This window comes from Megascapheus bottae, chromosome X (genome assembly GCF_031878675.1).
Source record: "Megascapheus bottae isolate mThoBot1 chromosome X, mThoBot2.hap1, whole genome shotgun sequence".
Lineage (NCBI taxonomy): Eukaryota > Metazoa > Chordata > Mammalia > Rodentia > Geomyidae > Megascapheus > Megascapheus bottae.
In genome coordinates this window covers 6,910,833-6,935,302 of record NC_143547.1, presented here as the reverse complement: position 1 = coordinate 6,935,302, position 24,470 = coordinate 6,910,833, and the positions used below count along the sequence as shown (strand labels likewise).

Sequence of the window (24,470 nt, the reverse complement as noted above, 5' to 3'; positions counted from 1 at the left end):
AGAATATGAGCACTTTGTAAATTAAGTTCACATATTCAGCTCTACAAGGCTGGACAAGTAATAACCAGCAAAACTGGTCAAATAGAAATATATTGAATGGAGAAGGGGTATTTTGGGGACACTGGGCACTCCCCTTAAAAGTATTCCAACTCTGGCCAGGAATTTGGCCTAGTGGTAGAGTGCTTGCCTAGCATGCACGAATACCTGGGTTCGATTCCTCGGTACCACATACATAGAAAAAGCCAGAAGTGGTGTTGTGACTCAAATGGAAGAGCTCTAGCCTTGAGAAAGCCCAAGGACAATGCTCAGGCCCTGAGTTCAAGACCTAGGACTGGCAAAAAATAAAGTATTCCAACTCAAAAGAAAATAGGTTCCACCGGTGCAGTGGCTCACACCTGTAATCCTATCTACTCAGGGAGCTGAGATCTGAAGATCAGGGTTCAAAGCCAATCCAGGAACTAAAGTCCAAAGCTGATCCTGGAACTAAAGTATTAAAGTCCGTGAGACTCTTATCTCCAGTTAACCACTAGAAAACTGGAAGTGGTGCTGTGGCTCAAGGGTAGGGCAGTAGCCTTGAGCTGAAGAGCTCAGGGACAGTGCCCTAGGCCCAGAGTTTAAGCCCTACTAGGGTGGGGGAATGGGGAATAGGTTTCTAATTTAGTATGCTATCATAAGCCTCTAATCACACATCTGAGCATAGACTTACATCTCATAAAGCAAAGCAAATCCAATAGAAGAGGAAGGGAAGAGTTTGAACTTGAGACTAAGGACTGGTTCTTGCTCAACTTTGCGTTTTACTGCTTGAGTCATGCTTACAACCCAGCCTTTTTCTTGTTATTTTGGAGATGTTATCTTACAGATTTTTCTACTTGGGCTGGCTTGGAACTACGGTCTGAATTTCAGCATCTCTGAGTAGCTAAGATTAACAAGTGTGAATGATTTGTGCCCAGCAAGAAAATACTCTTAAAGTAAAGCAGCGCACACCTGTGGAGCCACATCATCCTGCCTACAGAACCAAGGCTCCAGAGCCAGCATTTTATTTTTTATTTCCTTTTTTACAAAGAGTTTCAAATTAGTATGTCACTTTATAAGTACAATGCATCTTGACAACAATATAATCCTTAAGGAAACTGTTAGAAAATATACTTTTTTTTGCCAGTCCTGGGCTTGAGCTCAGGGCCTGAGCACTGTCCTTGGACTTTCTCAAGGCTAGAGCTCTACCACTTGAGCCTCAGCACCACTTCCGGCTTTTTTCTATGTATGTGGTATTGAGGAATCGAACCGGGGTCTTCATGCATGCTAGGCAAGCACTTTAACCACTAGGCCAAACTCCCGACCCAGAAAATATACTTTTTACTTAAAGAATTTAGTTTCTGAATGTGCCAAAGTGCTCATGGTAGAAGCTAACCAGTAAAGTAGGTAAAAGAAAGCCAGCCATGAATTGAATGCCACGCATACATGACAGTGTGTATTTGCATATTTACTAGAATGTCTTTTTGGGAGTACATGTTTATTAGAAAGAAAAAATCATTTGTATTTGTGTTTCTAGGCAGCACTGGAGGCAATTGATGAACTGGATCTTTTTGGAGCTCATGGTGGGCGCAAGTCAGTGATCCACGTCCTGCCTGATGAAGTAGAGCACTGCCAGGTAACCCTGAGTTCCAGAGAGTAGGGAAGGAGAATCCCAGAGGAAAGGCCCACGCTCCAGTGTGCAGTCCCTACCCTCGTCGCTTGCTCTGCTGACTTCTTGAGCTTCCAACTGAGCATATTGGTTGTTGCCCTCCCCTGCTGCCTTACAAGACAGTTGTTAGGCTAGAGTGGATGAACCCAGACAATCTATCCAAGTACTTTACAGCCAGACAGAAGACACAGTGTGGCTGTGTATATAAAGTCAGCAATCAAAGCAACTTTCTTTTGCTGGAGGCAAAATCTATCTGTTGTCCTTTCAACACACAGGAGGTTTACTGAGGTTTGTTTTACAATACACCCATATTGAATGATCAGCAAGCACTATCTGCGTTGAATAGGAATTGATGAACAGAATGGGTAGTGGAAGGGAGATGAGCTGGGAGAGATGCACATTAATAGAACCTCCCAGAAGTATAGAAAGGAATGATAGTTAGACATTAGGGGACTAAGCAGGGATTAAGCAAACAGTGAGTCATCAGTTGCTAGTCTATCATCGAACACTTAATGGGGGTCCATTATGTGCTAGGGTTAAAGTCAGCCTCAGACATAAAATATTGTCAGTGGAGAGTTAATGGCAGGAAGCTTGTGTTTCCAGTCAGGCAAAGCCTAGAGAGGAATGCATATAACCCATAACACTGTGGTTAAGGAGCGACCACATATATATGACTATAATAAGCTATCCCATCAATGTGTAAGTAAGCTCTATGATGTTCGCCTAATGATGATATCACCTAATGTTTCATTTTTCAAAATATCTTCTTGGTATTAAGTCACTTGTTAAAGAACTGGGCTCAGATATCAATAAGACATAGAAAATAAAGCTTTAGGGCTCAGGTGGAATTCAGTAGAAAACTGTTTACATGGCATGTGCAAGGCCCTCAGTTTGATTCCTAGCTTCACCAAAAAGAAAAAAAAAGTAATATAGTAATAGTACAGCTTTAATCTGAATCTAAATTATGTCACTTCTCTTTACCCCACTTTCAACCTCGCTGTAGCACCCTCATTAAAAAGAATCATTAATGCATGTCTTCTCTCACCCCCTCTCCATTCATCATGAACAGGAAGCATTGGCTAGACAGGTAATGGTGGCCCACCAGGTGCCATGGTGGTCGGACAAACCTTTACTTTCAATTGGTAAACTCAGATAAATGGTCTCTTGGGGCCTAGGTGATGGCTCCTGAATAGTGCATTTAACTATTACTGCTTGTATAGGTTAAACCTCCTCTTTGTTTTCATTTAGTCGATCCTGTTCTCCATGTTGCCAAGAGCATCCACATCTAAAGAAATTGACGCTGGACTTCTTTCCATTATTTCTTTCCCGGCCTTTGCAGTTGAAGATGCGAACCTTGTGAATGTAACTAAAAATGAAATTATTTCTAAGCTCCAGGTAAACATCGATCATACTGGTGACTGCTCTGGGCTGGATCCCACTTTTACATTATGGCACAAAGCATGCTTCAGGGTCATGGCTTGGTTTATCAAAGTGAACTTAGGGGTCAGGTGTCCAAATCATGTCTACAGGCAAGAAAACCATCCAAGTAGTTAAGTGACTTGATTCTCTTCTTAAGTTGGAGAAGTTTCATTCAACAGGGCATCTTGAATCCCAATTAGTACCAATAATGAACTTCTAAGACAGGCTCCTTTGAGAATCTCTTGAAAGCCATGGATTCATTTCCAGAAAAAAAAAATGAACATGTCTATGTAGACTGAAACATGACACCAAATTTCATGGAATTTAGTGATCCCAAGTTGAAGGAAGATTTAAAAAATCCCTACGGTGAGATGCATTACTGACACATCATATCAAATAGAGACTGTTAAGAACAAGTCTCCTAGAAAGCTGACCCTTTCACTACAATAATCAAATAATATGAATTTCCTAAAACAAAATTTGCATCTTGATTAGCTTACTGACTCTTGATTGTTGTCCCTTAGAAGCAAAGGTACTAAACTTAGGATCTCTAATTATATTCTGAAAACATAACAGCTAGAGTGATGAGGATATGTGGAGAAAATGGAATTTATGGGGGCAGCAGAGATGGGAAGACAGAATGAATGTGCTTAGAAGATGGATGACTCCCTAGACTATACAGACCTGGCCACGCTGTCCTTTACAGATAGTATAAGATCAGGCTTGCCGTAGCAGCCATGCACTCTGAAGAAATCAGAGGACAGCACCCCAAGATGTCATCCAGGGGTCAGGCGATCCAATGTCAAGTGTTAACACCTGTCTTCCTCTTTTGACAGAACAACCTGTAGCTTATAGTCCAAAATGCAGACAGCCCTCTCACCATGGCATACCCTGGAGGCATCTGATCAGAGCCGCCTCTGATGTTAAGGACTGGAGTTGGGGGTCCTCTTGGCTTCTCAACTTTATAGCCAGGAGCCAGTGAATTTAAGGATCTGGTTGATGGCTTCTCCATTCCTTCGCATGCTTGTGTAATACAGTAAATGAGCATGAAGCATAGTCATTCACTGAACTCTTAGTAATTACCCTTGCAGTCCTGATTCTTCAATGGATGTTTTGACGTTCCCTTCCAAGTACTGGTCATGCCTAAATTGTCTTTGCTTAATACCTAAAAAAAATAACTGTATACTAAGAGCAAAAAATACCCGACACACATTTCATTACTACATGATTCATAGGTTAAAAAAGGTGATGGGCTGACTTTTTAATGTTTTTATCAAATTTTATTTTCTTTAGTTGTACAAAGGGGTTTCACGTCAACCTTTCAATTTATGGTTACAATGCATCTTAAGACAGACTGATTTTAATTTAAAAAAAAAACAAATTATTCCGCCTTCATCAAATATACTTTATTTCTTTCCCTTGCTAGGGTCGTTATGGATGCTGCCGATTCCTTCGAGATGGTTATAAAACTCCAAGAGAGGTGTTGTGTTTAAATATTGTTACTTATGCTTCCTTGACATCTCCCTATCTAAGTTGCCATTGTGTTCTGCTTGCATTGATTATAATTAGATGTTGGAATTTTGGAGGGACAGTAATAATTTTGAAGTCAATAAGCTTGGAATTATACAGTAAAATAGAAAGTGATCAGGACAGTAAGCCAGGAGTATAAAGTTGGTTTCTAGTTATGACAGTTTAGTGGCTCCATGTTTTTTAAAAGGTCATCCATGACCATCTCTTAGATTGTTTTGCTTTGCTGACTAGTATAATGATATAAGTAAAACAGATCATTGGCTAGGCACTGTAACAGGAAAATTAAGAAATAGGATGCTTTACCAAGAGTGGGGAATGCCTGGCCAGTATGCCATATAAGGCCGGAGAGATTATTTAGTCTAGCTCTGCTGAGGCAACTGTATATGGAACTTGAAGTCTAACAAATTCATGGATAAAGTTACAAATACCTAAATGGCTCTTGGCAGATAACAAAGTTCCCCATCTTTGCTTTAGTGTAACAGACTACCAAGGAGTAGTGTGTGTATTTCTGGTTCACTAAGTTTTTTATCATGGAAAACCACTAAGAGTAGCTTCTTCCCGTTACAGTAGACTCTTATTCAAAGCCACACTGAATGTGACTAGCAAGGAAACTTAGTGAGGCCTAATGGAATTATGTATTATTTTTTTTTGCTAATCATGGGGCTTGAACTCTGGGCCTGGGCACTGTCCCCTGAGCTCTTCAGCTCAAGGTGAGTGCTGTACCATTTTGAGCCACAGCACCACTTCTGGTTTAATGGTGGTTAGTGCTCTCGGACTTTTGTGCCAGGGCTGGCTTTGAACCACAATCCTCAGATCTCAGCCTCCGGAGTAGCTAGGATGACAGGCATGAGCCACCAGCACCAGCTGGTTTTATATATTTAATCAGACATCACTTTAGAAAAAGGTTTTACGTTTATCATTCTAGGACCCAAGCAGGTTGCATTATGACCCTGCTGAACTCAAGCTCTTTGAAAATATTGAATGTGAATGGCCTGTGTTCTGGACTTATTTCATCATAGATGGAGTGTTTAATGGTGACATGGTTCAGGTAAGAAAATGTTGGCTGTTATGCTGATTATTGTTAAGACACAAAGTTAGGCAAGGATTTAGATTACTGTTATGTGTGTGTGTTTGTGTTTGTGTTTGTGTGTACCAGCAAGTAATGGGACTTGAACTCCAGGCCTGGCCACTGTTCTTGAGCTCTTTTGCTCAAGGATAATGCTCTACCACTTGAGCCACAGGTCCATTTCCAGCTTTTTGGAGATAAGAGCCTCATGAACTTTCCTGCTAGGCAGGGATGGCTTCAAACCTTGATCCTCAGATCTCAGCCTCCTGAGTACCTAGGATTGCAGGTGTCCACTGCTAATGAAACTTAATAATGTCCCTTTCATGCTTCATTCCTACACGTAATACTTTGACCAATATCCTAGTTCATCTGTCTTTTGCCATTTTATCCCAGTATTGAAACATCTCAAAAGGATGGACTTGGAATCTTGGTGTAAACTAGCTTAATAGTTATCAAGGTGGGAAAAGCTAAGGAGACAAAAGTCTATGGTTGATAGCTTGCTTTGTAAGTCTCACAGAAACGGCTTCCCTACACCTATGCTTGCTGCATTTTCTACTCCTTAACATTTTTATGTTTTATTTTTTTTATTTTTTTGCCAGTCCTGCGCTTGGGCTCAGGGCCTGAGCACTGTCCTTGGGTTTTCTCAAAGCTAGAGCTCTACCACTTGAGCCTCAGCACCACTTCCGGCTTTTTTCTATGTATGTGGTACTGAGGAATCGAACCCAGGCCTCCGTGCATGCTAGGCAAGCACTCTACCACTAGGCCAAACTCCCAGCCCTACTTAACATTTTTAAACAATACAAATCCCGATTGTGCTTTTCCATCCACAACTTTGAATCAAAATGAGATCTGGAACCTAATTGGCTGAGCTTTCCAAAGAAGAAATGTGTTAAACAGCCAATGATTGGTTAAGAATTTTACCTTCCTTTTTTCCTTTTTTAATAAGTTGGGTGTTTTTTTCATGTATTTTTTATTGTAATTAATAGAAGGTTATATTATAGATAGAAGGTGCATTCACAAACATTGATACCCTTTTTCATGTCATGGTCCACATTTCCCTTCCCCCACCCCCGCTCATCTTGATTTCCCTCCTTCCCTATCCAATTTCAAATAACCAATTAAGCACATATAGAATATATCAGATAACAAGGTGAAATATTGTAACAATATGAGATAACCAAGGGACAGCAAAAGAGATGAGAGATAACATAGTACGTTAAGGACAACAATCACTCATTATATGGCTTTTGTTTCTATATCCTGGAGGTCCTTACATTTAGCGTCATACTATATGACCTTATATAGCTAGAGTTTGTTCTATTGTAAATCTCTGCTAGGAGAGCCCAAGGTTTCTACTGATTATGACAAATGAGGGAAACCATTGAGCCTATGTTCCTTTGAGTCTGGCTTACTTCACTTAATATGATTTTTTCTAAGTCTTTCCATTTCCTTACAAATGGAGCGATGTAGTTCTTTCTGACAGCAACATAGAATTCCATTGTGTATAAATACCACATCTTGTTGATCCACTCATCAACTGAGGGGCATCTGGGTTGGTTCCATATCTTTGCTATGGTAAATAGTGCTGCAATGAACATCGTTATGCTAGTGGACTTAGTATGTCCTTGTTTCTGGACAATTGGGTAAATGCCAAGGAGTGGAATTGCTGGGTCATAAGGGAGTTCTATATTTAGTCTTTTGAGGAACTGCCATACTGCTTTCCATAGTGGTTGAACAAGTTTTCCCTCCAACCAATAGTGTAGTAGTGATCCCTCCTGGCCACATCCCCTCCAGTATCTGTTGTTATTGGATTTCTTGATCCTGGCCATTCTAACTGGAGTGAGATGAATCTTAATGTTGTTTTTTTTTTAATATATTTTATTGTAATTAATAGAAGGGTTACATGGTATTTGCCAGATAAATGGTGCCTTAATTCCCACACATTGATACCCTTTCACATGTCATGGTCCCCATTTCCCTTCCCCCCTCCCCCGCCCATCATCTTGTTTTCCCCCATTCCCTATTTAATGTTGTTTTGATTTGCATTTCTTTTATGACCAGAGATGTCGAGCATTTCTTCATGTGTCTATAGGCCATTTTTATTTCTTCTTCAGAGAAGACTCTCTTTAAGTCTTTGGCCCATCCTTTAATGGGATGGTTGTTTCTTTGGTGATTAGTTTTGAAGTGATTCAATTTTTTTTTCACTGTTGATATATTTTAGATATGAGGCCTTTGTCTCTTGTATGGTTAGTGAAGATCTTCTCCCACTCTATAGGCTTTCTAGTTAATTTGCTAGCTATGTCCTTTGCCATACAGAAGCTCTGCAGTTTAATGCAGTCCCACTTATCCAGCCTTTCTCTGATTTGTTGTGTTTTTTGGTGCTTATTAAAGTTTTGGGGCCAGGAGTTTGGCCTAGTGGTAGAGTGCTTGCCTAGCATGCAGAAAGACCCAGGTTCAATTCCTAGGTACCACATACATAGAAAAAAGCCAGAAATGGTGCTGTGGCTCAAGTGGTAGAGTTCTAACCTTGAGAAAGCCCAAGGGCAATGCTCAGGCCCTGAGCTCATCAAGGCCCAGGACTAGCAAATAAATAAATAAATAAATTAATTAATTAATTAACTAAATTAAAAAAAGAAAGTTTCGACCTGTTCCAAGGAGACGTAGTGTATCTCCTATTCCTTCTTATAAAGTTTTCAGTGTATCTGCTTTTATCTTGAGGTCTTTGATCCATTTGGAGTTAATCCTAGTACAGGGTGACAAAGAAGGATCCATAAGTTGGGTTTTTTTTAATCACTGCATTCCAAGTTGAGTGGAAACATTTGCTTCAACAGCATCAATAGTACTATGTCCTAAGAACATGGTACATGGATCAGTCCATGTGTTTCCTTTTTCTCATATTAGATTTGAGTACCAAATGTTTCTTCCCTTCCCTCCCTTTCTTCTTCTTTTTTGTCTTTATTTTCTTTGCACTGGTCCTGGACTTGAACTCGGGACCTGGACACTGTCCCTGAGCCTTATTGCTCAAGGCTAGCACTCTACCACTTGAGCCATAGTTCCACTTCTGTCCTTTTTTGTGCTTAATTGGAGATCAGAGTCTCAAAGACTGTCCTTCCCAGGATGGCTTCAAACCATGATCCTCAGATCTCAGCCTCCCGGGTAGCAAGGATTACAGGTGTAAGCTACTGGCATCTTAAGCTTTTCTGCTTAAGGCTAGAGCTCTATCATTTTGAGCCACAGCTCTACTTCTGGTTTTCTTTTGGTTAATTGGAGATAAGAGAATCTCACAGACATTCCTGCTCTGGCTGGCTTCAAATCACAATCCTCATATCTCAGCCTCCCCAGTAGGTTGGTTTACAGATGTGAACTACCAGCACCTAGCTTGTCTTTAGTGTGTGTGTGTGTGTGTGTGTGTGTGTGTGTGTGTGTGTGTGTGTGTGTTGCTGGGTATGAAACCCAGAGCTTTGTGCATTCTGATCCAGTGGTCTAGTACTGAGGCATAGTCCCCAAACCCATATATATTTCTGAAGCAATAAATGGTTTGAAAAACTACCTGTAGAAGTGTGAGGTACTGCCTGATATAGTACTTCCAGCCCAAGAATTTTATAATCTCATCGATGAGAAAAGTTTTAAATATGTGAAAAATTGTGGCTGAAGTATCTAAAGAAAGACAGCATTGGAAAGATGTCTGATACATGGTGTGAGTTCCCATCCACTGACATACTAGAGTCACACCACTCAACGTACTGGGGAAATTCTGAGGAACAAACAGCTGCTGCATGAAGGACTGCTCTGTCCCTTTCTCTAGAAGCTTTAGAGGGAGGACTGCGCCTAGGGAGGAACATTTGTACTTTTAGCTCCTCCTAAGATTTGCCGTCAAGAGCCCCTCTTACATCTCTCCAGCCAAACATCCGTGTATTATTTCGTTCTATGGCTGACTTCTAATGTTTTTCTAAGTTTCATTGCTTTTTCTGCATTAATCCCAAGAGTTCTTTCATATCCTGGGCTTGTTTTCTAGGTCCAAGAGTACCGAGAGGCCCTTGATGGAATATTAATCAGAGGCAAGGATGGGATCCACTTGGTACCAGAACTCTATGCCATCCCTCCTGACAAGGTAACCTGGTAATGCGGGACCCTTTGTGCTGCTCGTCTAGAATGTAGTAAGTTGGTACTTGGCCTTTTGATCTTCATCTTTTTCACTATGTGGTTTGTAAAAGCCCAAGGTAGGTTTCCTGTCCATTATAAGAATTTGTGGCTTTGAGGAACCCATGGAACCATGCTTTGACCAGGAGTGTTCTAGGGCACGCACTTATCTACAAAACATGTCTGTCGGGGCCAGGAGCGTGGTGTAGTGGTAGAGTGCTCGCCTAGCATGCATGAAGCCGTGGGTTTGATTACTCAGTACCACATACACAGAAAAAGCTGGAAGTGGTGCTGTGGTGCTATGACTCATTGGCAGAGCACTAGCCTTGAGCAAAAGGTGTCCAAGGACAGTGCTTAGGCCCTAAGTTCAAGCCCCAGGACTGGCAAAAAGAAAAATTAACTCAATCAAAACTTGTCTTTCCTTTCCCCAGTGCTTTTAGCAGTCCAGTTGTTTTTGTTGCATGAGCACAAAATTTATAAACAACTATAGGTAGCAAACAAGACCTGGGAAGACAAATGTCACAGGCTTGATGTTTAGACAGCCAGGCGCAGTAGGTCACAGCTATAATCCTAGCTACTCAGGAGGCTGAGATCTGAGAATCAAGGTTTAAAGCCAGCCCAGGCACAAAAGGACCTGAGACTTATCTCTAATTAACCTCTAGAAAACTGGAAGTGGGGCTTGGTTTAAGCATAGGGTGGTAGCCTTGCCCAGGGATAGGGTAGTAGCCTTGAACTGAAGAGCTCAGGGACAGCTCTCATGCCGAGTTCAAGCCCCATGACCCCCCCACACACACAAAAAAAGAGTTAATATAGACAAACAAAGGTATGATCTGTGATACCCAGAAGCATGCATAAGAAAGCCCAAGCACCTCTTAGCAGTGAGTATGCTTTTAGGAAGCACAGTAGCCTAAGACCAGGCCTAGAGTTAAAGTTCTCTTCTTGTTTATAGCCCCAAAAGAGGGTCTTTTTGCCTTCCTGGCCCACATTCTACATTGTGCAGAATGGGTCTGCAATGTGAGAACCATTTTGTAAATCCTCAACGTACTTCCCAGTGTAAAGTGTCACTGACCTTTGTGTCTTCTGATGGCTTTGTTCTCTATACCAGGTGGATGAAGAATACAAGAATCCTCACACAGTGGACCGAATTCCACTGGGGAAGCTCCCTCATCTTTGGGGACAGTCCTTGTATATCCTCAGCTCGCTATTAGCCGAGGTATGGACTTAACTAACTTCCTAGGCTAGAAACCATCCAATGGGAGCTACAGGAAAAGTGGAAGGGCACAGGAGCTCTCTGCACCAAGTTGTTGAATGCCTTTTGTATGTTCATGCCTTTAAGAACCCTAGGCGGTATTGATTCCAAGGCTTAACTTCTGGTTTTGTGTGTCCATACTTACAGTAAACCATTTCAGGTCAGCTGCATGTCCTACTAGCTCTAAAGTGGCACAAGGGACAGTAAATTAGAAGGCCACAAGACTGTCACAGTGTCACTTAGCGTTCATTTAGTCAGAGGCCAAATGAATGATAGCACAACAGGAACATCCCTTGGTTGTTATAGTTGCTGAGTTTTAACAGTGGTTCCTTTGGTATGTCTGGGAAAATGCATATATCTCCTTTGCAAAGCCTTCCCTGTCCCTAACTATCCATGTGACTTTGGGCAGCTCTGTTAATCCCTTGAGTCTGTTTCCTTATCTGTGCCATGGAAAGCTTTATGATACCTTCCAGCTCTGGTATCTGTATCTCTGAAATGAAAAATAATGAAGTCCTTTCTCTTGCTTACTCCTCTCCATGGTGAAGGCCGTTTGTAGCAGATGTTCCTCACAGGACACCTCTAAGCACCCTGGGTGTTCTGATCACTTCTAGAAAATGTGAGGAGAAGGGTTTTCAAAAACACACTTAGTAAGAGTAAAGACAACTTATGTGTCAAAGAAGCCATCCCTGGGTCATTCCCCTAAGTATGTTTACCTCAATTTTCCCACCTGTGAAAATGATGATGAAGGTAGAACTTATTATCTGTTAGAAGGTCTAAATGTGACACTGTCTACGTAGGCCCTCAGCCAGCAGCTGGCACTAGTAGCAACTCAGAAAGTATTAGTGCCGGATGCTGGTGGCTCACACCTATAATCCTAGCTACTCAGGAGGCTGAAATCTGAGGATGGCAGTTCAAAGCCCGCCTGAGTACTAAAATCTGAGAGACACTTATCTCCAGTTAACCACTAGAAAACCAGAAGTGGTGCTGTGATTTAAGTGGTAGAGCATTAGCTTTGATGCTGAAGAGCTCAGGGACAGTGCCTAGGCCTAGAGTTCAAGCCTCACAACAGACAAAAAAAGAAAAGAAAGAATTACCATTCTTTTAATTCATAAAAGATGCAGATTTGTTTGACTGGCCCTGCAGAGCCAGGTACCAAACATATACCTGTGGCAATCTGAGTCACATACCCAGTTTCAGAAAGTGATTGACTTAAAAACAATAGAGTTTTGAGCCCCTTAATATGTCACTTTTAAGAGCATAATGTGAATTTTTAGTTGATCAGTATTTCATAGTTTTAATATTCCTTTCTTAGGGATTCCTTGCCACTGGCGAAATTGATCCCTTAAATAGAAGATTTTCCACTGCTGTCAAGCCTGATGTTGTAGTACAAGGTTTGTGATTATGTTTACTATTCATGTCTGATCTGTAAAACTAATATTGTTTGTCATTAAAATGATATCTGGCTTCTTTTTTTGCCAGTCTTGGGCTTGATCTCGGGGCCTGAGCACTGTCCTTGGGCTTTCTTAGGGCTAGAGCTCTTCCACTTGAGCCTCAGCGCCACTTCTGGCTTTTTCTATGTATGTGGTACTGAGGAATCAAATCTGGGTCTTTGTGCATGCTAGGCAAACACTTTAACCACTAGGCCAAAAACTCCCAGGCTCTGGTTTTTCTTTAACAAGCAGTCTGAGTCTGGTGAACACTCAGAACAAAGTGAGTTAGTTCCTTCCTCCTTTGGAGCTCCAATTGTTTGCCACTTTCCACTTGCCTTTCCTCTTTCCATTCCCACATCTCTTTTCCGAAAGTGCTGCCCTACCCACCAACAGCAATGTCTCTGGGCAGTTAGAACTACTGTCTCTCCCCAAGTGGCCCTGAGAAGGACGAGATGGCTCTTGATACAGAGCTGGCCTGCTTCATCAGGCCATTAAATGTCACAGTCCACTGTGAAAATAACTAATTGTCTCTAGATTACGCTGTATACTTCTTAAGTTTAAGGCCCATATTAGTTCCTATGTAGATGGGGCCCCGTCTGTTGAAAACAAATGGAAAGCATTCCTAGAATGTCTGGCCATTGGCTCATTTTGACAAGCATGCCAATAATTCAGTGAAACAAGCTTCGGGTTGCTGCCCAATTGACACTGTGTGTAGGCTTGACCCAGGATACATCTGCATATCAGAAAATTCTGGTTAGGTAACATTTGTGGCAGTTATGGTCATCGCCTCTGTGTTATACTCGTACCTTAGAGGTTACTCTCATTCCAACATGTGCAGCTGACAGCTGGCAATGCAAACCTATTTCTGATTTCCAGATGGGCTGATTCAGCCCATCTTCCTGCTCCTGTGCTTTAACTAGAGCATATCTGCTAGCCACTCTTATATCCACAGCACTAGTTTTTCAACTATATGCCAGGACTTGTTGATAGGTCACAACCAACTTTTTTAAAAATATGACAGATTAGAAGAGAGTGAAAATTACCAGTATGTATGGCATGGAGCAGGGCCTGGGAAGTTTCTGAAACCTCAGATATATTTGGCTGCATCCTATGAGAGATTGTCAGGTCTCCCTCAAAACCACTTCTCTGGAAGAGTTACTACAGCAGTGACTGATGCATGGCTTTGCTGCATGTGGATTTGTACATGTCATTAGAAACTTCAGACAAGTGGTGAAAGAAGCCTCAGGCCAGTCCTGCATGGCTCATGGTCTCATTTGCTAAAATTCTGTGGGACTAGGTTTCAGTCCATTTCAGTTATGAGAGGCTTTTCTCATGGACTTGTGAAGATCAGCAAAGTTAACAGACTTCTTAATACTTTTATTTTTTGCCAGTCTTCTTAAATACTTTGAAAAGCTATGTTTATTTGAGGTGCATTCAGCTCACAGTGGGACTTAAATGAATTGCATGGCATGGCCAGTTTCCCTCTCCCCAACCCATGGATACAGTGGTGGGCCTCTGAGTCCATTTTAATAGTCACTGAGCCCTCATCTCCTGGATTGGGCCCTTTTCATTTCTAGAAGTTCTGCTGCAGCTAGAAAGGACCACCAGCCTCTCCGTGACTCCATGCCCCTTTCTCTAGGCCCATACTCAGACTTCTTCCTTTTGTTGATTGCTACCCTTCTCCCCAAGACCAGCAGTATTAGTAGAGCAGGTGTAGCCTGGACAATTCGTGATGTGACATCAAACAAAGTCTCCCTCCTGTACGTTTCCCTGTGACCCAGGTACTCAGCCAGAGAGCCTGGTGCCTAGCTCACCTGCTTAAGATGGGTTCAGGCCAGTTTGCAGGTTTCTTTCCAGTGATGAGGGTGTTCTGTTGTGATTATAAGTGTGCCAGGCCGCTGCCATCCCCACCAGCAGACCCTCTTTCCTTCCTCTGGAAATAAGATGTCTCCTAACCCCCCCCCCCACTTGTTCAGAGCATCCACTGTAAACTGACTCCACCGCATTGCTCTTCTCTCCCCTGACATGCTGGAGGCTTCCTCTGGCATTCCCTGAAGGTGCTGCTTCCATATTAAAAAGACATGACAGCTTTAGAGGAAATGCACACCCAGTGGCAGGCAAGACATTATTTATGGTTGGTAATTTATGGCGTGGGACCTACTGAAAAGAATTTCTAGAAGTATCTCTAAGACTACTTTGCCCGTTGAAGGCATGTAGCTAATACACATCATGAGCATTAAGGGTTAGCAGGGGCAGAGACAACCAGGAAAAGCAGTGGGCTGTGGTGAACGTGCCACTGTGCCTGTTACCAGACAGGGAAGAAGGATGGTGAGTTCTCCAGTATAGGACACGGCAGGTACAGTCTGATGCTGACTGTCTGTTCTTGTTCACAGTCACTGTTTTGGCAGAAAATGATCACATTAAGGAGCTGCTGAAGAAACATGGAATGAATGTGCAGAGCATTGCAGATATACATCCAATTCGAGTACAGCCAGGCCGGATTCTTAGTCACATATATGCGAAGCTTGGTAGGTTGGGGAAGAAGCAGGGCGTGTTTGACAAGGGGTCATGCCTGTTTTAGGTTTGTGATTCGTGGGCACTGCAATGTATGAAAAGTCTAAAGAAGTGGCCCAAACACCATGCAGTTGGCAGTACTTCTTCAGCGTGATAAAGAATGAACATACAAGCACATTCACCTCAGAGCAGACAGCTGGTATCATCATAGGTTGGCTACACATTCAACAGAGATGTTGTAAACTAAGGAGCTGCCTTGTTGAAAATTCACACTTGAAACTGGCATTGCTTCGTTGGTAATACTTGAAATTATTTTTACCTGTCATATACAAAGATGCTTTTTTACCCATTAAAATTGGAGGTGGTTCTGGTTACTTTTCTAGACTCTGTTGAGTTTAATGGCTGAAGAGTCAGTAAATGAAAAGTCAGCATTCATAAAATCCTCTTCAGTTCCATGTGTTTCAGCCTTGTACTATTCAGACACATACATAAAGAGAAAGGGGTAGGACTTGGTTTCAATACTCAACTGTGCTCTGTTTACTGAAAGAGAAGGGGCTAGGCGCTGGTAGCTCATGCCTGTAATCCTAACTCTGGAGTGTGAGGTCTAAGGATCATGGTGCAAAGCCAAGCTGGGCAGGAACGTTTATGAGCTTCTTCTCTCCACTTAGCCACCGAAAGAATAGACATGAAGCTGTGGCTTGAGTGGCAGAGCACTAGCCTGGAGCAGAAAAGGCTCAGGCCCCAGGACTGGCACCAAGAAAAAGGAGAAGAGTATTAGAAAAGAATAAACCCCAAAGTGGATTGTCTGACATGAAAATAAACCTAGCCTTAACCTAAATTACGAGGGTTAGTTTTTCCTCATTTTCTTATAACCTTAGTTTCTATCTTCCAATTCAAATAGGACGGAATAGGAATATGAAATTGAGTGGGCGACCGTATCGGCACATTGGTGTTCTTGGTACTTCTAAACTCTATATGATTAGGAACCAGCTCTTTACTTTTACACCCCAGGTAAGAATCAGCAGGCCAGTGGAAAACCTTCCAGCCTCTTTTTATTATGTTTTCTTTTCCATCTGGTAAGCTTTTCTACTTTGAATGTGATGCAATTCCTCATGTATAAGCTCAGATGGGGACGTAGAAAGTAATCCCTAGTACATTAGACAAGGCTTTGCTCGAGGTACTAGATGCTCAGTAATTGTTGATTGATTCGCTCAGTATGCCATCACTTTCAATCAAAAGCGTCTGCAAGTTGGCTAGTGGCTAGAATTACTTGACTCACGGCTCTTGTGCTCTTTAACCCCTGTGGAAGTTATTATCAGACTTCCTGTGTGACCCTGATTCCCTTAGTGAGATAGAAAGCACACTAATTCTGGAACTTGAGAGTTTTTGTTTCCAAAATGAGCCCACAGATGCATATACCAAATACTTGTCATTCTCACACTTTCCCAGTGTGTGGAGCACGGCCCCTGCTTAGCGCCATGATGTTATATCCCTTCCCAGTCCATACTGCTTGCTTTAAACCTTGTGAATTATTCCCTGTAGCACCAAATTTCAGATCTGAGCTGAGCATGCACTAACTAGTCCCAAAGCCAAGAGGATGAATTGCTTTGCGTTGATACCAATCAGCAGCCGTTTGGCTGGCATCAGTCAGGTAAATAGTCTCTCTGGTTTGCCAGCTCTGAAGACCCTCACCTGGGAAGCATCTACAAACTGTGCAGCCCCTGTAGTAATTAAGGAGTTATCAATTGGCTCTCGGAAACACTGGTGTTATGCAAGCGCTTACATCCTCCATTAGAGGAGCTGGAACTTAGCAGTGTACTTTTCTCTTTCAAACTAAGGTAGCCATGGATCATAGGCAAGCCAAAATTGGTTTGTGTGATGACAAGGAGAGAGGCCCCATGTTGGATGCATGAGGGCCATCACACAACACTTGCAATTCAGCTGCCCTGAGTGACAGCAGGTGTTGTCCTTCCTTACCTGGCCTGTTCTGACTTGCAGTTCACCGACCAGCATCACTTCTATCTGGCCCTGGACAATGAGATGATCGTGGAGATGCTGAGGATCGAGCTGGCCTACCTGTGCACCTGCTGGCGGATGACAGGCAGACCTACGCTCACCTTCCCCATCACACACACCATGCTCAGTAATTCCCTCCGTTCCATATGCTGGCTCATACCTACCGTGGTGTAGGCCCTTCTCGAAATGTGTGAAATAGCTGCCTTGGGAAGAATTCACTACTAATTGGGCTTCCTAGCATTTGGGTTTTGTTTTGTTGTCTCAGGAATCTTGTATGCTGTTAAGAATTTTAATTAGCTTAAGCTGATGAAACCATTTCAGTATATATCTAGAAAAAGCAAAGTCTTCCCAGGTAAGTAAACATTTCATCACTTCTATTTTCTAGCAAATGATGGCTCAGACATTCATTCTGCGGTTCTTTCTACAATTAGAAAACTGGAGGATGGCTATTTCGGAGGAGCAAGGTAAATATATATGTATGTGAATATCTGATTGTGTATTTATGTTTAAGAAGGGCCCTGATCTTTTACCTTTCTTACGAGCTTTTGCTGCCCCTCTCCCATTTTCCATATCACTTGCTGAACATAGAAGCACAGCGTTTCAGCATCAAGAGTAAACATACCTAGCCAATCCTAATTCCATCTGCTGTGTAGAACTTGAATCGGATCTAAAGCAACACTGGTAATGTCTGTTAAGCTTTCCTGTGTGCCGGAGGGCCTTAAGCAGATAAGGGAACATGATGGTATTCTCCCTGAAGTGCTAGCCTTCCTCTGTGTGTGTGTGTGTGTGTGTCTGTGTCTGTGTCTGTGTCTGTGTCTGTGTCTGTGTCTCTCTGTGTTTTAAAAAGACATGGGCAAAGACACCCATCATGCAGGGTCTAGCAGTTTCTGAATAAATGTGCAACCCAAATACCTGAATGTGCTATCACCTTAAGAATAATTCACAGAACCTGACAAAGTCCTTGGAGTCCTTTGGAACAGAACACCGGATTGGGCCTGCATAGTTCATTCACTGTCCCCCAGCCTTAGTGGATGCATTTGAGTCTAGAAGCCAAGTGTGAGATACTCGATCACCTTGAACAATGCGGGGCAGATAGGCCTGCAGGGATCACTTCCTGCTTTGTAACCTCTGACTACCACAGGGTTTCTATCTGGCATTTATGATTTTCTCTGCCTGAACACAAGGGGCTTGCCAGACAGCCCCCAAGGGAAGCTTACCCACTTTCCCCTGACCCCACACAGAAAGGCTTCTGTTCTCATGGAATGTGAAATGCTATGAGTATTTGGAAATTGAAGTCACCCCCTTTTCATCCTCTCACCCCAGGGACTCTGCTACCACAGGAAAAGCATGATCATTGTTTAATTGTTGTAAAAGGCATATCCCATTACCATCTTACTATTTGTAAGTGTACATTTCAGTAGGGTGAATTGCATTCACATTGTAGTAAGGCAGAATTTTTTTTCTCATTGAAGAAACAAAACTCCATATCCACAAGAAAAAAAAAAATCCCCATTTTCCCTCCCCCTGCTCCTGTTCCCACCTCCTTTCTACTTTGTGTCCTGATGAGTTTTAGTATGTAGCTCATCTGTGTAGAATCATACATTTGTCTTTGGGTTAAATGTCTCATGTGGACTAAATTAATGTTCTCATAGGGCAGACCCTGGTCTTAGGCAATTTGCTGTAATGCCTAAGGCTTGCTCCTCCTGACTTCTCAGTTGTGTCAGAAAGTCAGGGTGGCATCATGACAAAGAGAAAAGGACAGAGGCCACAATGAACCATTTTGCCAAATAAACTCGCGATTTAATATCTGATCATTGCACAAAGGGCATCTCATTCAGTCAGTTAATTGTGCATTTGCAGTATATTCTTAGTATTGTCTCAGTCTTCATTTTGTGACATGAACAGTCTACTAAGTAAAATATTTATTGGTTCTGTCACAAGTACCCTTGATTGTTGACAAAACTAACAGTGAGTTATTCCTAGAAGTTTGTCCACACTCCACCTGCAGCTCTGACATAACCATGTTTTTGGCAGAGTAAAACTGGGGAACCTGTCAGAATTTCTCACCACATCGTTCTACACATATCTAACCTTCCTGGATCCAGGCTGCGATGAGAAGTTGTTTGATGACACCAGCGAAGGGAGCTTCAGTCCTGATAGTGACTCAGAGCTGGGAGGATATTTGGAAGGCACCATTAATCGAGGTACTACATGGAGCGCATCTGCAGGTGGTTTGTTGAGTTTATTCAAGCCTAAACACTATGATACAATTGCCCTATAACTCAAGTTTGGGAAATAAGTGGCAATTAAGCTGAATGCAAGCAAAAACTAAAAGAGGCTTCTAAAACTTGCATTATTAAAATGAATGAGATGCCACTTTAATAACCCAAATTGCATATGATGCCCTAGAAATTTGAGTCTTTTTTTTGCCTGTCCTGGGGTTGAGCTCTGGGCCTGAGCACTTTCCTTGGACTTTATTAAGACTAGGGCTCCACCACTTGAGCCACAGCACCACTTCCGGCTTTTTTTTCTGTGTATGTGATACTGAGGAATCGAACCCAGGTCTTCATGCATGCTAGGCAAGCACTCTACGACTAGGCCAAACTCCAGCCCCAAATTGGAGGTTTTTCAAACCCCCAAATGATACTCACAGGTAGCAGGATTTCTTACAAAAATGTATCATTATTGTCATTATTATTGTTGTTATTGTTAGATACAGCCCATTTGCCATTTGTACTATGATAGAAGTACAGCATATGTTTGCAAAGTAATGGTAGATGAACTGGATTTGAATAGTAAGAGTTGTGAAGCCCTATGTATGTTACATTTCTCAATCTGAACAAGGTTTTAGGTCAAATTAACCTTTCTCATAGCCTTTAATAGTTATTAAAATTGAAATTTGGCTTGTTCTTGTTAAATCAAAGACCAGACATTAGCTGTTATCCTTCACTTATATATATAGCAATACCATATATATGTCATGGGTCTTGAACTCTGGGCCCGAAAATTGTCCCTGAGCTCTTTAGCTCAAGTCTAGCACTCTATCACTTCAAGCCACAGTGCCACTTCCAGTTTTCTGGTGGTTAATTGGAGATAAGACTCTCACTGACTTTCCTGCCTGGGCTGGCTTTGAACCTTGATCCTCATATCTCAGCCTCCTGAGTAGCTAGGATTACAGGTGTGAGCCACTAGCGGCCTGACAGTATAGCTATATTGACCTACATTTTCTTTGCTTTCTCTGGGCTGAAGATTTTCAAACAAGAAATTTGTGCACACATATTTTATATCTGTACATTTTTTTTTTACTCTTCAGGTGTGGGTGCAATGCAAACATCTGTATCTAAATGTGGTCTTCCACTAAACCTACTCAATGCTACCTTCCGTATAAGTTACTATTATGCATTTTGAACATCTCTTTTGCTTGTTTTCATTTGCTTTTTCCTTGTCCAATTACAGAAAACCCCGACGAACTTGATCAATATATCAACCACCTTTTGCAGAATACATGGTCGAGGTGCTATCTGCCCCCTCTTTGTAAGAAGAGAGAAGACGGCCATGTTTTCAGCGCCATCTACTCCACTCGGGACATACTTTCTGTGATGGCAAAAGAGAAGGGTTTGGAAACATCATGTGTGTTGAATTAAACTTTTTTCCCATTAAAATGCTCTCTCCCCCCTTATCTACTTAGAGGCTAGTACTTTCAACACTTGATATTGTTTCCTCTGGCAGATACATATCTCCATCTCTAACGTATCTGTTTTGTCTTTTGATTTGGTACCTATTGTCTTTTATTATGAAGGTAAGGATTTAACTGATTTTTTTGAAGTACTGGTATTGGAAATCAGCCTTGTGTTTGCCTGGCAGACACTCTACCACTTGAGCCACATCTCCAGCTTTCAGATTTAAATCAATATTCCTCTCCTTTACATCCCTCTCCCCTTCCAAAGGAGTTGCATTATAGTTTAGTTAAATCAGTATTTATTCCTTGTATTTCTGTATATATATATATATATGTACATATTATACCCAAGCATTATATTACAGTATGCTTATGGTACCATTTTATTTTTATACTTTATCTCTAAAGTTAATAGTTGCCCATTCTTTTACTTTGCTTTCTTATTTGTCTACATCTTCTAGTGGCCTCACAAAACATTTCCCCAAGGCTAATTATACCATGAATCTCTTTTTTGGACCAATTGTAATCTAGGTCTATTGTCGACCTGTCATCCTGGGAATTTCCTTGGCTTACTTTTTAGTTGTATTCTTTGTGTCCTCAATCTAGTGTATTCCATTTTCTTAATTTGTTCCTTTTCTGGAGTATATTCTAGAATAGTCTCAATAGGTTAAAGGAAATGTCACGATGGAAGAGGCCATGGTAATGACAGCCCTTAAATTGCTTGTGTGGTCCCCCTGTGCCAGCTCTGAGATAAAATATTTAGATTAACTAAATCAATGGGAACTGGGGTTTTATTCCCAGATTTGGCATATGGCATGGCTCTATGACAGTTCTCACTGAAATTAATCTGGGCCAGGAGTTTGGCCTAGTGGTAGAGTTCTTGCCTAGCATTCACGAAGACCCAGGTTTGATTCCTCAATGCCAAATACATAAAAAAAAGCCAAAGTGATACTGTGGTTCAAGTGGTAGAGCTCTAGCCTTGAGAAAACCCAAGGACAGTGCTCAGGCCCTGAGTTCAAGCCCCAGGACTGGCAAAGGAAAATGAAATTAGTTAATCTAAATAATTATTCTATCAGTTCATCTGTAGTATATAAGGAGTAGGCAATGTACCTTTTAAAAGAATACTTCATTATGCTCTTTCTCAGATGACTTCTCTTTATTGTTTTCTTTTCCAGTCCTTCCCATGATTTTGCCAGCCAAGGTTCTAAGTGTCCATCGTAAATCTCTGAATCTTGTTGACTCTCCTCAGCCACTGCTAAAAAAGGTAAAGTATTTGTAGCTTTACCAAGTATAGGACTCCATGATCCTAGATTTGTTCTAAGGACTCTCTTAGTAGTGGAACTGAAAGAGCATGTTTATTGATACCTAGAACTTTTTGGTTTAGACATTCGGGTTTGATAAGAACCCAGTCACAGGGTTATCTGGGTCTGCTTTACATCATTCTATACACTGAATTTGATGCAGATGTTTGTATTTTCCCTGGAAGAAGAGGCTACTTCCTAGCTGCCTAATCACGAGAACCAGGTAGTACTGGAATACACCGTCTTGATGCTTCCCTTGCTTTGCACTGAGTCAGCCAGTCCAGGCAGACAGTGTACAGAATAGGCATTGAAACACGGCAGCTCATACACTTCAGGTAATGCAAATGACTAACAGGATCTTTAGCAGTATAAAATCCTAGGAAGTTCCCCATTGGTTCCTGTGTTTTATTATTTTGTTCGGAAGTCACCTAGATTTTATTCCACATGTTGGAGAATATTTTAATCTAACTTATGCTTTAGGTTGTTTAAAAGAAAATTTACATTTCTTTTGTTTTCAAAAGTACTTTCTTGAAGTATAACCTCTAGACAGAACAGTGAATACAGTGAATTTTGACCAAGAAGCTCAGACATGGAAATAGCCACTTTCTGTGCCTCCTCCCCCTACTGTGATCCAAAGATAATTGCTAAGGGCTTAAGATCTTTCAAATCCATGGGACCAGAGGCAAAGCCCTTGCCTAACATGCATGAGACCCTGAGTTCCATCCACGGTGAGGACATAAAAAAAATTATTCTCAGGACAGGAGCGTGACCTAGTGGTAGAGTGCTTGCCTAGCATGCATGAAGCACTGGGTTCAATTCCTCAGAACCACATACACAGGAAAAAGACAGAAGTGGTGCTGTGGCTCAAGTGCTAGCCTTAAGAAAGCTCAAGGACAGTGCCCAGGCCCTGAGTTCAAGCAAGAAAACAAAATCATTCTCGCTGATGCCAGTGGCTCATTCGTATAGTCCTAAGTACTCAGGAGACTAAGATGTAAGGATTGTGATTTGAAGCCAGCCTGAGCAAAAAAGTCTGTAAGACTCTCTCCAAAAAGCCACAGAGAGTAGAGCTATGGCTTAAGTGGTAGAGTGCTAGCCTTTAGCAAAAAATCTCAGGGACAGTGCCAAGGCCTGAGTTCAAGCCCTAGGATTAGCACAAAAGGAACTGTTCTTGTGATTTCTAATAACAGGTTTTTCCTGGTTTTAGACCTTCCATAAGTAAAACCTATATGTATTTTAACCTACTCAGTTTTGTCTCTTGCAAACATTGACTAACACAGTAATTCATCTGACCAAAAATACTCAAAGTCTGTGAATAACAAAATGGTTGGGGGTGGGGGGAGGGTAATGGGTAGCAAGACATGTGAAAGGGTATCAATATATGTGAATTAATGTACCTTCTGTCTGGCAAATATCATGTAACCCTTTTATTAATTACAATAAAAAATATTTAAAAAAAACAAAATGGTTGGGAGAGGGTGGGAGGGAGTAAAAGGGGACAAAAACATGAGAAGGGGTATTAATGTTAGAGAAGTAATATACCCACTACCTGACGAATGTAACTATAACCCCACTGTACATCACCCCAACCACCTTACAAGAATGGCCAAGATTTTGAACTCAGACTGGCGGGGTTGTGGCGAAAAAGGAACCCTACTACACTGCTGGTGGGAATGTAAACTAGTTCAGCCACTCTGGAAAGCAGTGTGGAGGTTTCTTAAAGAACTGAAAATAGACCTTCCCTATGATCCCGCCATAACACTTCTGGGCATCTATCCTGAACATCATAACCCAAGATATGATAAGGACACCTGCTCAGCTATGTTCATCTCTGCACTATTCACGATAGCCAGGAGATGGAAACAATCCAGATGCCCTACTGCAGATGAATGGATACAGAAAATGTGGTATATATACACAATGGAATTCTACATAGCCAACAGACAAGATAAAATAATGGCATTCGCAGGGAAGTGGATGAATCTAGAGCGAATCATGTTGAGTGAGACAAGTCAAGACCTAAGGAACAAAAGGTGCATGGTATCCTTAATACGTGGCTATTAAATCCAAAGAGTACAACAGCGAGGACTCAATATTTGTGTACCCAATGCTATGGACATGGTAATGGAAATATAAACACAACTATATAGATATAAAAACCTATGACTCTATAGACAATGTTTTATTTTCTAAAATTAATATGTTTCTATGACATACAAACCCTTAGCCTAATTTTGATTAAGTTCTAAATACTAAGTCCCAGTGATTGTAAATAGAGATTCCCTTCTTGAACACTCATTTGTTAAACCTGTCATTTAAAATATGATGTAAAAATCAACGTTAATAAAAAAAAGAGTAAGGGAAAAGATGACATCGAAAGGAAATGAACTTACAAATTGATGCATGTAAAATGTAACTCCACTGCATTTCACTTCTAAAATAACAAAA

At 41.6% G+C, this 24,470-nt stretch overlaps 1 protein-coding gene across 4 annotated transcripts in view; it reads left to right on the top strand.

The window, feature by feature from the left end:
• Phka2 (phosphorylase kinase regulatory subunit alpha 2) overlaps window positions 1–24,470 on the top strand; it is a 56,359-nt gene that overhangs the window by 14,649 nt on the left and 17,240 nt on the right. For all 4 annotated transcript variants that reach the window (XM_090326652.1, XM_090326651.1, XM_090326653.1 and 1 more), the window contains exons 7-20: window positions 1,550–1,648; window positions 2,930–3,076; window positions 4,527–4,580; window positions 5,556–5,678; window positions 9,712–9,807; window positions 10,942–11,049; window positions 12,398–12,476; window positions 14,909–15,043; window positions 15,931–16,040; window positions 17,028–17,172; window positions 17,431–17,509; window positions 19,080–19,249; window positions 20,502–20,675; window positions 21,900–21,988. In XM_090326652.1, the coding sequence (XP_090182778.1) occupies window positions 1,550–1,648; window positions 2,930–3,076; window positions 4,527–4,580; window positions 5,556–5,678; window positions 9,712–9,807; window positions 10,942–11,049; window positions 12,398–12,476; window positions 14,909–15,043; window positions 15,931–16,040; window positions 17,028–17,172; window positions 17,431–17,509; window positions 19,080–19,249; window positions 20,502–20,675; window positions 21,900–21,988 (1,608 nt within the window). The remainder of the gene's footprint in view (window positions 1–1,549; window positions 1,649–2,929; window positions 3,077–4,526; window positions 4,581–5,555; window positions 5,679–9,711; window positions 9,808–10,941; window positions 11,050–12,397; window positions 12,477–14,908; window positions 15,044–15,930; window positions 16,041–17,027; window positions 17,173–17,430; window positions 17,510–19,079; window positions 19,250–20,501; window positions 20,676–21,899; window positions 21,989–24,470) is intronic.